This window comes from Cynocephalus volans, chromosome 3, assembly GCF_027409185.1.
Source record: "Cynocephalus volans isolate mCynVol1 chromosome 3, mCynVol1.pri, whole genome shotgun sequence".
NCBI lineage: Eukaryota > Metazoa > Chordata > Mammalia > Dermoptera > Cynocephalidae > Cynocephalus > Cynocephalus volans.
This window is the reverse complement of record NC_084462.1, coordinates 158,293,027-158,305,280: the sequence shown is the minus strand read 5'-3', so window position 1 is coordinate 158,305,280 and position 12,254 is coordinate 158,293,027. Positions and strand designations below refer to the sequence as shown.

General features: G+C 38.0%; 2 protein-coding genes across 2 annotated transcripts in view; one reads left to right on the top strand and one right to left on the bottom strand.

Moving 5' to 3' along the window:
• SNW1 (SNW domain containing 1) overlaps nucleotides 1–5,333 on the top strand; it is a 31,997-nt gene extending 26,664 nt beyond the window's left edge. The window contains exons 12-14 of the mRNA XM_063089428.1: nucleotides 2,307–2,424; nucleotides 4,414–4,577; nucleotides 4,661–5,333. Coding sequence (XP_062945498.1) covers nucleotides 2,307–2,424; nucleotides 4,414–4,577; nucleotides 4,661–4,859 — 481 coding nt within the window. The 3' untranslated portion in view covers nucleotides 4,860–5,333. The remainder of the gene's footprint in view (nucleotides 1–2,306; nucleotides 2,425–4,413; nucleotides 4,578–4,660) is intronic.
• On the bottom strand, nucleotides 5,334–12,229 carry SLIRP (SRA stem-loop interacting RNA binding protein). Its single transcript, XM_063089429.1, has 4 exons — nucleotides 12,118–12,229; nucleotides 8,699–8,757; nucleotides 5,890–5,997; nucleotides 5,334–5,444 (listed from the first exon to the last, which is right to left on the bottom strand). Exons 1-4 carry the CDS (start codon nucleotides 12,212–12,214, stop codon nucleotides 5,373–5,375), a joined length of 336 nt encoding a protein of 111 aa, XP_062945499.1. The 5' UTR covers nucleotides 12,215–12,229; the 3' UTR covers nucleotides 5,334–5,372.
• Nucleotides 12,230–12,254: the final 25 nt, after the last annotated feature.

Genomic DNA, 12,254 nt, shown 5'->3' with positions numbered 1-12,254 from the left:
AAATTGTAAGGGTGGACTTTTTGTACGTTTTAGAGCAGAGTTTTAATCCACTAAGATCAGTTTTGCTTCTCTCCTTTTCGTCTTTAGTTTGATAACTTAATAAATTATCACTTAATTCCCTTGCCCTTAAGTACTTTGTCTCAGCAGAATTGACTGTCCCTGGAAATAATCTTTTCTTCCCTCATCTTGGAGAGTCAGTTAGAATGGAAAATGATGGGGATACAGAAAAAGGAATACAGATCATGTTTGTGAAAAGGAGTGAATGGGACTGTTCTGGTCTATTCTTTTCCTGCTTCAAATGGTGAGACAAATTGATTTGTACCTATTCCTCTGGACAAGAGAAAAGGTGCTCTTACTGGACTCAGGTCCGGCTGCCCGTCCCTTTGAAAAGGAAAGAAAAAAACTCAGGAGTCAAATGGTTGGTGTTGGAAAAGCAGATGTATTCAGCTGAAGGAGATGGTAGGCTGCCCCATCTCAAAGATTTACATTTACTGAGGGGTTTTTAAAGGAAGGGTTGCGGGAATGGAATGTGGGAGGTGAAAAAGCAGGAAAGCAGGAGATGTGAGTTACGAGGGTTCCATGTCTGTGAGCCAGGTACAAGGTCTCGCCAAGGCCTCATCTGGTTTCTGTTCTCGTCTTCGCTGTTATCTCAGGACCCTGCAAGATTTTGATTTGCACCAGGGTACTTGACTAGTGCCCAAGGTCAGCTTCAGTCATTTGGCCTTGATCATTTTCTCAAAACTCTATAAATCTCAAAGAAAGAACTGTTAGCTTTGCAAAGTACTAATTAGCTTATTGGCATTGTTTTCCTAGTTAGCGAGCAAGATAAGAAAGTCAGGGGATGGGAAGCAGGAGTGGAGAGAAAAAAACTGTCCTCTTTAAAATCCTCCCCCACTCTGCAGCCCAGGCAGCTTTAGGTCCCAACATGGCTTCAGTCCTGCTCACTCCAACAGTGCCATCCATACCTTTATTGAGATCCTTTTATAGACAGAGTACTACACCTAGTACAATGAGGGAGAAGAGCAGGTTTTGAAAGAAGTGAAAGTTTAGCTCCTCCTCATGTTCAGTTTAACTTAAAATTCAGAAGGAGCTATCATATAAAATAATTTGGGAAGATTTACAAAGCACTCTTTATAAGTACAGACTTGTAGGGAACAAACCAAATACATGTGTGAGGACAGAGAGTAAAATAGGGATTGGGGAAGTTTGTGGTTAACCAAAGGCTGAAGACTGAAATTGGTGAAAAGCTGAGGAAGTGCTATAATACGGAGGTGGAATTCTGAGTAAGGGTTAAATGCAAATATAAAACATTTTCCTCCCAAATGAATAGTTTTCCATGTTCTGATCATCCTATGAGCTGAAACAGTCCATTTTTTCAAGTCATATCTTAAACATGAAAAAGAAGATTCCTGCTGGTGGTATTCTTTGTTGTTTAATTGGCGTGTTTCATCTCCTTGGATAAGTAAAATCATGGAGAAGCAGGGAATCTGAATTTAGAGTTGTGGGCAAATGTAGAATGTAAAAGAAAGAGGAATGAAGTGTGGTGAAAGTGTTCAATTAATGACACTTTGTTGGAAATTCCTAAATTATAAAAATTAAAATGGCTCTGTAGATCACTTGGGTCCTTAACACCAATAAGTGGCCAAGCTGTAAACTTGTGATTGAATGAAAGTCAAGTTGACTATAGAAATCATTTTAAGACCTGAGCTTCTAGTATAATAAGGGATGAGTTACCATGGTTTCACTGGGATGTAGACTGCATACATACTGAAACCATAGGGGAATTAAATTAATCTGAATGTTGAAAATCGTACTGAGTAATCCAATCATTGGCATGTTTTCCTCAAAATTCTACTAGGATAAAATTACTAAGTGTAGTTAGGTAAAAAAGCTGATTCTAGCTTATTGAAAATGATTGATGTGATGCATCTAATTTGCATCTACTTCTTCAACCCCCCCAAACCCTCATATAATAATACCAAATATAGGCCATAGCAATTTCATATCTCAGTATGGTTGTAAGGTAATTGCTTGTATTAAAGAATTTCATGTCAAGAATGATTATCTTGGATGTTCTTTTGAGCTACCAGTAAGTCTCATTGTAAAACCCCTGCCTCCTCTAAACATGTATCTGAATGCTGTAAAAGTTGCCAACCTGATTATGCATTATCGGAGAATATAACTTCACAAGATGTGAGCAAGATATATTCATTTCCTTTGCTTCTGAGCTTGATTGTATTTAAATTGAGTATATTCAGCTTGCCTGTACAGAGCTTTTCAGTTAATGACATTGTATTTTAAAATAGGTCAAAACTACAGAGAAATGAAAATCGAGATATCAGTGAAGTCATTGCTCTTGGTGTGCCTAATCCTCGGACCTCCAATGAAGTTCAATATGATCAAAGGCTCTTCGACCAATCCAAGGTACAAGGAGTTTAGAAACAGCATATCCTGCATGTTGATATGAATACCTATCTTCAGGGAAAAGAAAATTAACATATCTTAGATTTGGATCAGGCTAAGGTTTGCTGGCATGATGACAGAAAAAAAAAAGGAAGTTGTATGTTGTAACTTTAGGCAAGTAAGATCAAACAGTTCTGATCTTATACATAGCTAAAATTTGAGATTCTAGTAGAAAATGAAAGAAATTATGTGATAAAACTTGTATCTGATATATTAATCTTTTGTTTCTAAAATAGAGCCACTGTCCTAGAGCAGTATGTCTTGGGTTTTTTTGGTTGAACTTTGGATTTTTTTTTTTTTTTTTTTTTTAATGCTATAGAAACATGTCAACTTGTTTGGGGGCGGGGGAGAGAGAAGAGAGAGACACAGAAGGAACTTCAAAAAGTTCATGGAATGAATGGTGTGTGTGTGTGTGTGTGTGTGTGTGTGTGTGTGTGTGTGTGTGTGTGTGTGTGTGTGTGTGTGTGTGTGTGTGTGTGTGTGTGTGTGTGTGTGTGTGTGTGTGTGTGTGTGTGTGTGTGTGTAGAGAAGAGAAGTATAAGTTCTGTTGGGATATAAAAAAGAGGGGGAAAGTTACTTATGACTTGGAGGTTTTAGGAATATTTGAAGGTAGCATTTGTGTAAGCTCTTCTAAATAATAATAATAATAATGATAATTTATTAGGTACTTTTTATATTCCCAGCATTGTTCTTAAGTCTTTTTACTTATCTCACTTAATACTTATAAAAACCCTGTGAAGTCATACTGTTGTTACCTCTGTTTTATTTTATAGATGAGGAAATTGAGACAGAGAGGTTTAGCTAGTAACTGATGGAATTAAGGTTTAAATTTGGTGCCGAAGAGATACATGTAGTCCAGTGTTTATTGCAGCTCTATTAACAATAGCCAAGAGTTGGGACCAGCCCAGATGTCCATCATCAGATGAGTGGATAAGGAAACTGTGGTATATCTACACAATGGAGTACTACTCTGCTATAAAAAAGAACAAAATACTACCATTCGCAACATGATGGACTTAGAGAAAATTATGTTAATTGAAAAAAGTCAGGCACAGAAAGAGAAATACCACGTTCTCACTTATTTGTGGGAGCTAAAAATAAATACATAAATAAACACACAAGCAAATAAAGGGGGGAGGGAAGACGACACAACAATCACAAAAATTCCTTGAACTTTTTAAGTCAAGTGAACAGATATGATGTGGTGGGGAAGGGTGGGGGTGGAGAGGAATGGGTAAAGGGGCATGAAAGTCAACTATAATGTATATTGGGAAGTAAAATAAAATTTAAAAAAATTAAAAAAAAAAAAAAGATTTATACTTGGGTGTCTTAATTCCAAAGCTTTGTTCTTAACTGCTATGCAATGGCAACTTACCAGTCTGAACAAAGAGAGTTAGGGATGAAAGTTCCACAGAAGTAAATATTTTTAAGACAATCACCTGTTACAGACGTAAGCTTAAAGCATTTAAAAATTGTGATGAAAATGTTTCCATCATTTCTTGTGGATTTTCATTGAGCCTTATTTTCTTAAGCTGTAATAGTTATGTTCTCAGGCAGTGAAGGGGATATAACGTTTCTTACTCTAAATGGCATCAGAGAAATGGTTTACAATGCTTTCCTCTTACCAACCATGTCCATACACATTGGAATTGTCAAGTGCCTGCTTGTAACAGCATCCCACAATTTTAATGACTACTTCATTAAAATAGTCAAACTTGTTAATGAGTACCTTATTTAATCTAAGCCCTTGGGTAAAGACCCAAAGGTGATATGAACAAAAGTTTATGTGCTTTGTGAAAGTTTAACAAAGACCTTTTTTAAATTTGCAGTTCAGATTGTTGAAAATGTGAGCTATAAATGAGCAAGGGTTTACATTTTACATGAATGTAATCAGGTTCAGTTTTTAATAACGTACACATTTTTATTTAAATGTCATACATTTTTCCACAGGGTATGGACAGTGGATTTGCAGGTGGAGAAGATGAAATTTATAATGTTTATGATCAAGCCTGGAGAGGTGGTAAAGATATGGCCCAGAGTATTTACAGGCCCAGTAAAAATCTGGACAAGGACATGTACGGTGATGACCTAGAAGCCAGAATAAAGACCAACAGGTACAAAGCCAGATAGTTTCTCAATTTCAATGTTTATACCAGCGAAAACAAAGTAGTTCATAGTCCTTTCTCTTGTTCCCTAGATTTGTTCCCGACAAGGAGTTTTCTGGTTCAGACCGTAGGCAGAGAGGCCGAGAAGGACCAGTTCAGTTTGAGGAAGATCCTTTTGGTTTGGACAAGTTTTTGGAAGAAGCCAAACAGCACGGTGGCTCTAAAAGACCCTCAGATAGCAGCCGCCCCAAGGAACATGAGCATGAAAGCAAAAAGAGGAGAAAGGAATAGATACACATCTCTTCAAAGTAAATGAACTTATTATCCAGAACCCAAATGATGCAAGTCATAAGGGGGAACACTTTGTAAATGTTCAGGATGAAACCAAATCTGCATGCCAGATTCCAGTGCTACTTTTTATTATGGGAGAAAGGGGGGATAGAAAATTCTACTTAGAATTATTTAGTTTTTTTAAAGAGTGGGTTGTTTGTGTTCTCCTGCCTTTTGACATTTATAGAACATACTGCCCCACACACGAAATTAAGACCACTTCCTTTTGTGTGACACTAGTAGTTTGGGGTTGGTATTTTAAGAACTGCTTATGAATAAAGTCACACCACAATGGGTAGGAACATGTTCACATATTGGAAGTGTCCTGCCAAGTGAATTTTACCCCCATTGAGAGCTCTGTTTTAATTTGGAGTGGGGAAAGTAAGCTCTTGCTTGGTGCAACTATTTGTTTCAAATAAAAACATTTAGACAAAATTCTGTTATGTTTACTTTATTTCATAGGCAGTAACAGTCTCAAAAATCTCTCTCTTCATCAGATGTTTTATCCCCCAGCAAAACTTTTGGTTTTTGAGCTTGTACGTGGAGCTGAAAAAAAGTTAAACACTGTGAGGAAAGGCAATGTCTGCAAAAACATTAAAACTGAAAATTACCATTTAAAGATTGCCTTTTTATTAGGGAGTCAGCACCAATAACTCAAGATGTTGGTTTGTTCCTTTTTCTTCTTAAGACCCCCTGAACTTCAAATTGTAAATCAGTTTGGCCCAAGATCACATAGTAAATGGGAAAGCCAGCGTTTCAACCCAGTTTGCCTGATCTGAAAGTGCTGTTTCCACTATTCTGTTATATATCCCTTACCAACCATTAAAGGGTCTTCCTGTACTTCCTTCCCCAGGTCTTTTAAAACCGGGCAGTATACCACCACTCTTTAACAAGCATTAAGGCAGCTTCAACTACAAATCTCTGTCCCTATCATTCCACACTTGTGGTCTTTTCAATTGATACACAAATTGATATACAGAAACACATTTACCTTTACTCCATCAATAATATGACTTTCCTGCTGTAGTACATTCTGAAGTTCTTCTTCTGAAGAAAAGTGAATCCAACCTATACCTCTGTGAAAGCCAGTCTCTTTGTTCTAAAAATTCAAAAATAGGAAAAGATTAATTATGAACTTGAAGTTTCCATGAGCTCCAAATCAAACTACCAAATTTTTCATCTGCCAAAATTGGATTACAAACAATAAATGTCAATAACCTTAGTATATATAGTTACCCAAGGCTAAATCCTTGTGTTAAACTTAACATTCTCTCTGCTTTTCCACTGCCATTGGAAAAGCAAGATATGGATAATGACCTTTCTGTGTCACTCTAGATACCAACTACACTAATAGCCAAGGGAAATTTTGATCTCTAAAGTAGTACTCTTCTTGTTTCTAACCTCATTTCTAGAAACTGGAAAATTAAGCCTCAAAACTTAGTTGCGTCTCTGGTCACTTCTGAGGCCAATCACCCTCATCACCACCCCTATCATTATCATCACATGTTCCTAATGAAAACTAGGAAACAAAATATTACCCTTACCTACTTCCAGACTTCTGGTTAGTTTAAACAATTTTGCTACTTCCCCTTATGCAAAAGGCAGAGTACTTATCATTCAATCTACACATCACACGTGGAAAAGAGATTCTGGTGTGCTTGGATGTACCCCACCCCTACCCCTCCAGCCCTCCAATAAAGAACAGATACTGAGATGACTATTCAGTGTAGATGACCATCTGGTTCTCAGCAGTCTCTTCACAAAGTTATGCTGTGCTTTGCCAAAAAAAACACAAATTCTTAAAAATTGTTCCTGTATCTCAAAGGTTACTTTGTAAGTATTAACCTAGAATGCAAGAAAAGTTTCTGGTCATGTCCCAATGATCTACTCCCTTACCTCTGATAGATGTAACCATTTCTAAAGCACTCCTCTACCTCCATTTCTACAAGTAAAGGTATTAAAAATTTTTGTGTTAATACTTAGATAATATGTACCTGAGACAGGAACCAAGATTTCCAACTTGAGTACAATGAATTTACTAGAAATTAATTTTTTTCCTGTTACATTTTATTTAATTTTACCAAGAATCAAAGCCTTTTGTTTAAATCTAAGATCTGTTCATTCCAGGTCCTAATTATTTATACTTTTAGGTGGCAACTGAGAAAAATCTATTAAGATGTTCTTTAAAAAACTAATTTTTAAACTTATAGAAAACTTTTCGTGTCTGTGACACATGTGCCTCATTGTTTTAATCAACTATATAAAATTTAATTGTATCAATGACATCTATTTAATCAATCCCACTGATGAACACTTTTTTCCAGTTATTATTCCAATGTTGCTTTGAATATTCTTGAGCACCGATTTCTGTAGGATAAATTCCTAGAAATGGAATTGCTAGATCAAAGCAAATGCAAATTCCTAATTTTGATATTTTGCCAAACTACACTTCAGAACTGAAAGTACCAGTTAAACGTCTCAACAACTTGAGTGCCAGTTCCCTACACCTTCACCAACACTAGATATGAGTAACCTGTTAGATCTTTGGAAGTCAGGTAACATTAAATCAAGACTTAAGGACATAACTTCCTTTAGGCTGATATTTCACCTTAGCTTTTTCAGTTCCATGAGAAAAGGGTGGTTTCAGTAAAGCATGTGTAAATTGTATTTGAACTTACATTATACCGAAAAAAGCCCAGTAATTCTAGAAAACCCACAGAAAATATACCCCGGGACAAAGAAGAACAAATTTATAGATTTCTAGACCTGAAAAAGCACAGGAAAAGAAATTAAGAATACTGTTTTATTAGTTATAAATACTAAAAAATAAAGTGGCACTCAATGAGGGTGAAACTAAAAATAGACATTCTCTGCCAACTAGTTTTATGATAAAATTATCCTCTATCCCAAGTCCTTAACAGAATATTATACTAGGCAGAATTGTAAGATGACCCCATGATTTCCATGCACACCCCCCCCACCATGTTATACCATCCCTAGATTGTAGGTAGGACCTGTGACTTGCTTCTAACCAAAAGAATATGGAAAAGGTGATGGGATATCACTCCCTTGATTCAGTTTTATGGCAAGAATGATGGGGTGTCACTCCTGTGATTATGCTATGTCATATGTAAGATTCTATCTTGGCAGACTGGAGAGAGAAACTCCCTAGCTGGCTTTGAAGAGGCAAGCTGCCAGGTTGTAAGACAGTCTACAGAGAAGCCAGGGAACAGAGTACGGCAGGCAGTCCCCAAGAGCTGAGAGTAGCCTCCAGCTCAAAATGCAAATCCAAAAGCCAGCAGGAAAACAGGGACCTCAGTTTTACAGCTGAGAGATGAATTCTGCCAACAACCTCAGGGAGCAGTCTCTTTAAAAAGCTACAAAGACTGGGGACGTCAGTCTTTCCCCAGTTGAGCCAAGATGAGACAGACCAGAGCCCCAGCTGACACGTAGATTACAGCTATGTAAGATCCTGAGCAGAGGACCCAGTTAAGCTGAGATAATAAATGAGTGGTGTTTTGAGCCATTAAGATTGTGGTAATTCATTATACAACAATAAAAAACTAATACAAACACCTATGATAAAGTTTTTTTAAATTTTTTAATCAGGATAATACTGATTAAAAAATTTTTAAAAACTTTATCATAGGTGTTTGTACTTAGTTTTTTATTGATACTTTAACCAATAAAGACTTTAAACAGCTTCATTCCATTAGCTATTAATATAAATTGATATGCTTTGATAAAAAACAAGAAGTAAAGGATAACATTAATACTTTCTTTTTTAAGATAATACTCACAAAAGGTACAATACACTTTCGTATATGACCAAACTGTGCAAAGTGTTCTCTCAGCTCACCTGTATGTGGGGAGAAAGCATATTAAAAGTAGTTAATATATTTTGTATTCTGTGTCCTAGATCATAAATAGAAACCAAAAGGGATATCAGAGCCCTCAAACTTCTTGTGGATAGGAACTACTTTGCATTTCCTTAAAGCCTTAAAATTCAGAAAGCAACTATGTTACTGACAATAAAGCTGTAATGTACCAGATTTGGCAGTCGGGTGGGGATATGGGCAGATAAAATGCTGAGTCGGCTGCAGTCTCCGTCCTCAGCAAATACTGAGTGTTTTCATCATACCAGGCACTACACCGGGTATGTGGTTTATAATCCCTATGAGCAGAATAGAAGAAAGGACAGATCATTACAATCCAGTGTGCTGTTGCCAGCTATATTAGAGATCCCCAAATATCTCAACTTACTGGTCTTTCATAATTTAAAGTTTACATTAGGTTAAACAGTTGGGGCTCTAAAATTTGTTGGGTTGGCCCTATCTACCCTTTCTGCCTTATTTCCCACTGCTGGCTCATAGTTACTCTCTAGTATCTGTCCTGTGGATTCACATCTTTGCATGTGTTCTCTCCCCTTGATATGTCAGTAATCCTATCTACTCCTACCTAAATTGTAACTATCCTTCAAGACCCAAAAACATCCCCTTAGTATTATTTTATTGGGCTCCTACTGCAATACAGAACAATGTATTAGTCCTGTGGGACCTCAAAGATTTATAGTATATAATCTTAAAGATCAAAAACTATGATCTCTTTCTTTTCTGAACTACAGTACTTTTATTTCATTGATGTGCATTTTACATTACCTGCTTATGTCTCCTAGTTCATCTAAACCTCACTGATTCAACAACTGCCTATGCAAGTAAGTCTCACCCCACCACTACACTGTTAAGCTCCCCAACTATAGAAACCACTGTTTACAGTCTCTGATACACAGTAGGGCCTCAATATTGGCTGAATGAATACATAAATGTCCAGTAATCCTTCAATAATCCAGAGACTAAGTTTCTTTTTCTTCTTTTTTCTTTTTTTTTTTTTTTTTAAAGATGACTGGTAAGGGGGGGATCTTAACCCTTGTCTTGGTTGTGTCAGCACCACGCTATCCCACGTGAGCTAACTGGCCATCCCTATATAGGGATCCAAACCCATGGCCTTGGTGTTATCAGCACCACACTCTGCCAAGTGAGCCATGGGCCAGCCCCAGAAACTAAATTTCTGAAATTAATGGTTGGTCAAACCAGTTGGCAATGTCAGGGATCTCACAGAACATGATACTAGAAAATAAAACATGTGTAACATGTTTTAAACCAGGTATTAAAAGTTCTTTTTTTTTTTTTTTTTTTTTAATTTAAGAATTTGTGTAATTCTTTTTTTTTTTTTTGTCTTTTTCGTGACCGGCACTCACCGGCCATTCCTATATAGGATCCGAACCCGCCACGCGAGCGTCGGTGCGCTTCCAGCGCCGCACTCTCCCGAGTGCGCCACGGGCTCGGCCCAAAAGTTCTAAAAAACATTTACTTCCAAAACAAACCAGCTCTGGACATATAATTGTTCAGGAGAAACAGCTGCAAGCAACAAGAACAATGCCTACCACATAATAGATACTCTCAATATTTGCTGAATGAATGAATGAACTGAGAAACTGTTTCAAAGTTGTATGTCAGGTAGACTCTTCTTTAAGAGTTTTAAACCAGCCCTTTATGGTCTTGAAACTTGCATCTGAATGATGCTAGTGAAACCCCTCAACCTTTCCACAGTTTCACAGGGCCTAAAGGAGACTTTTTACTGGGCTTGGACTTCACCAACCAAATACTGAGAAGATGTGGCACAAACCAATTTTACCTCCGACACTGCTACTCACATCTGAGTCACAAAAACTTAGAGGAGAGGGCTCGCCAATGAGGCCAGTTGCTTAGACCACAATGTCATTACACCAAAGTCAAGAGTTCAGATCCCCTTTCCAGCTAGCTACCAAAAAAAAAAAAAAAAAAAAAGCCAAAAACCAAAACTAAGCAGAGAATAATCCTGCTCTATATTTTTGTTTAAGGGGGCTGGTCTGATACATATCTACAAAAAAAGTTACAATGAATTTTTAAATTTTGGTAAGCAAATACAAAAAAACCTTACCTCAAAACTGCAGCTGAGAAAAATCAAAGTTGGTGCGAGATTTCAGAACTAATTACCCAACCCTCTAGCTCCAGACTAGGCATCTCCCATGAGCTGCAATTTTAGTAATCATGAAAATAACATTTGTTGAGCACTCACACTGTATTCAGCACAAGTCTAAGACGTTTACATATAAACTCATCTAAGCCTCTCTACAATCCAATGAGGTAAGTATTACTGATTCTATTATGTAGATGACGATGGGTAAAGTTGTGAGCCCTTTTCCCATATTAACTTCAGTAACTCAGGTTATATACACAACTATTAAACGGCCGAATTGGAACTCTAACCCAAGTTGTCTGGCTTCAGAGTCCACTTCTCAATCACAATGATATACAAGCTCTCTGTCCAATTGCCTTAGGGAAGCCTCACAAGCTTTCAACCTCAACGCCTTCAAACTTTACTACTCATCTTCTCTCGGCCTGCTCCTCCTCAATTCTAACCGCCTAAGTCACCAATGCTAAAAGCCAGGAAATCATTCCTCCCCTCCCCTCATTCCGTACTCTCCCCCCACTCAGGCCATCACGAAACGCCGTCGATTTTGTTTAGATAACAGAAGTGGATCTGATTCTCCCCCACTCCCGTCCTAGCTCAGGTCCTCATCTTTGAACCAAATTACTGAAATTGAGGGATGGCCGATTAGCTCAGACGATTACCGCGCGGTGCTTTAACACCAAGGTCCAAGGTTCCATCCCTGTACAAGCCGGCAGAAGAAAAACAAAAAAAGTACTGAAATTGCCTTTTAGTAGTCTCCACGCTCGTCGCCTACAATCTGGCCACCTTGAATAAATGCATCCTCCACACCGTAGTCAAAATAAACCTTAAAGGGCTGAGCCCGTGGCGCACTGGGTAGCGTGCTGCGCTAGCAGCGCGGCGGTTCGGATCCTATATAAGAATGACCGGTGCACTCCCTGGCTGAGCGCCGGTCACGAAAAATAAAAATAAAAAAAAAATAAATAAACCTTAAAGCTATCGAGTAATAAACCTTTCCACCAAATCACTCCGAAAGGCAGGAGACCGTGAATTCGGCATCCTTAAACGGTTATTGCAAACAAAACTTATTTCTGCTCACTGGCCTGCTCAGGAGCAAACTCAAATCTCCTAATCCAGCCACCACGCTGACCTAAGTGTTTTGCAGAAAGCAGAGGTTTTGAGGGTCGCTTGGACCTAGGAATTCCGCCCCTCCATCTCCATCACTCACGCGACGCCGCAGTCCAAGGAATTTCTTTGACGAAAGCAACGGACCGATTAACAGTCTTACGCACTGCCATAGAACCCCCCACTGCTAGGGCCGCCATCTTTAGACTGGAGGATCTCTGTGACCTGGGATCGCGACCC

Coding starts and splice junctions, on each gene's coding strand:
- SLIRP (XM_063089429.1), bottom strand. CDS start 12,214: ATGGCGGCCCTAGCAGTGGGGGGTTCTATGGCAGTGCGTAAGACTGTT. Junction 8,758..12,117: donor TCCTTGGACTGCGGCGTCGC/GTGAGTGATGGA, acceptor CCCCACATACAG/GTGAGCTGAGAGAACACTTT. Junction 5,998..8,698: donor GAAAGTGTATTGTACCTTTT/GTGAGTATTATC, acceptor TTGAATTTTTAG/AACAAAGAGACTGGCTTTCA.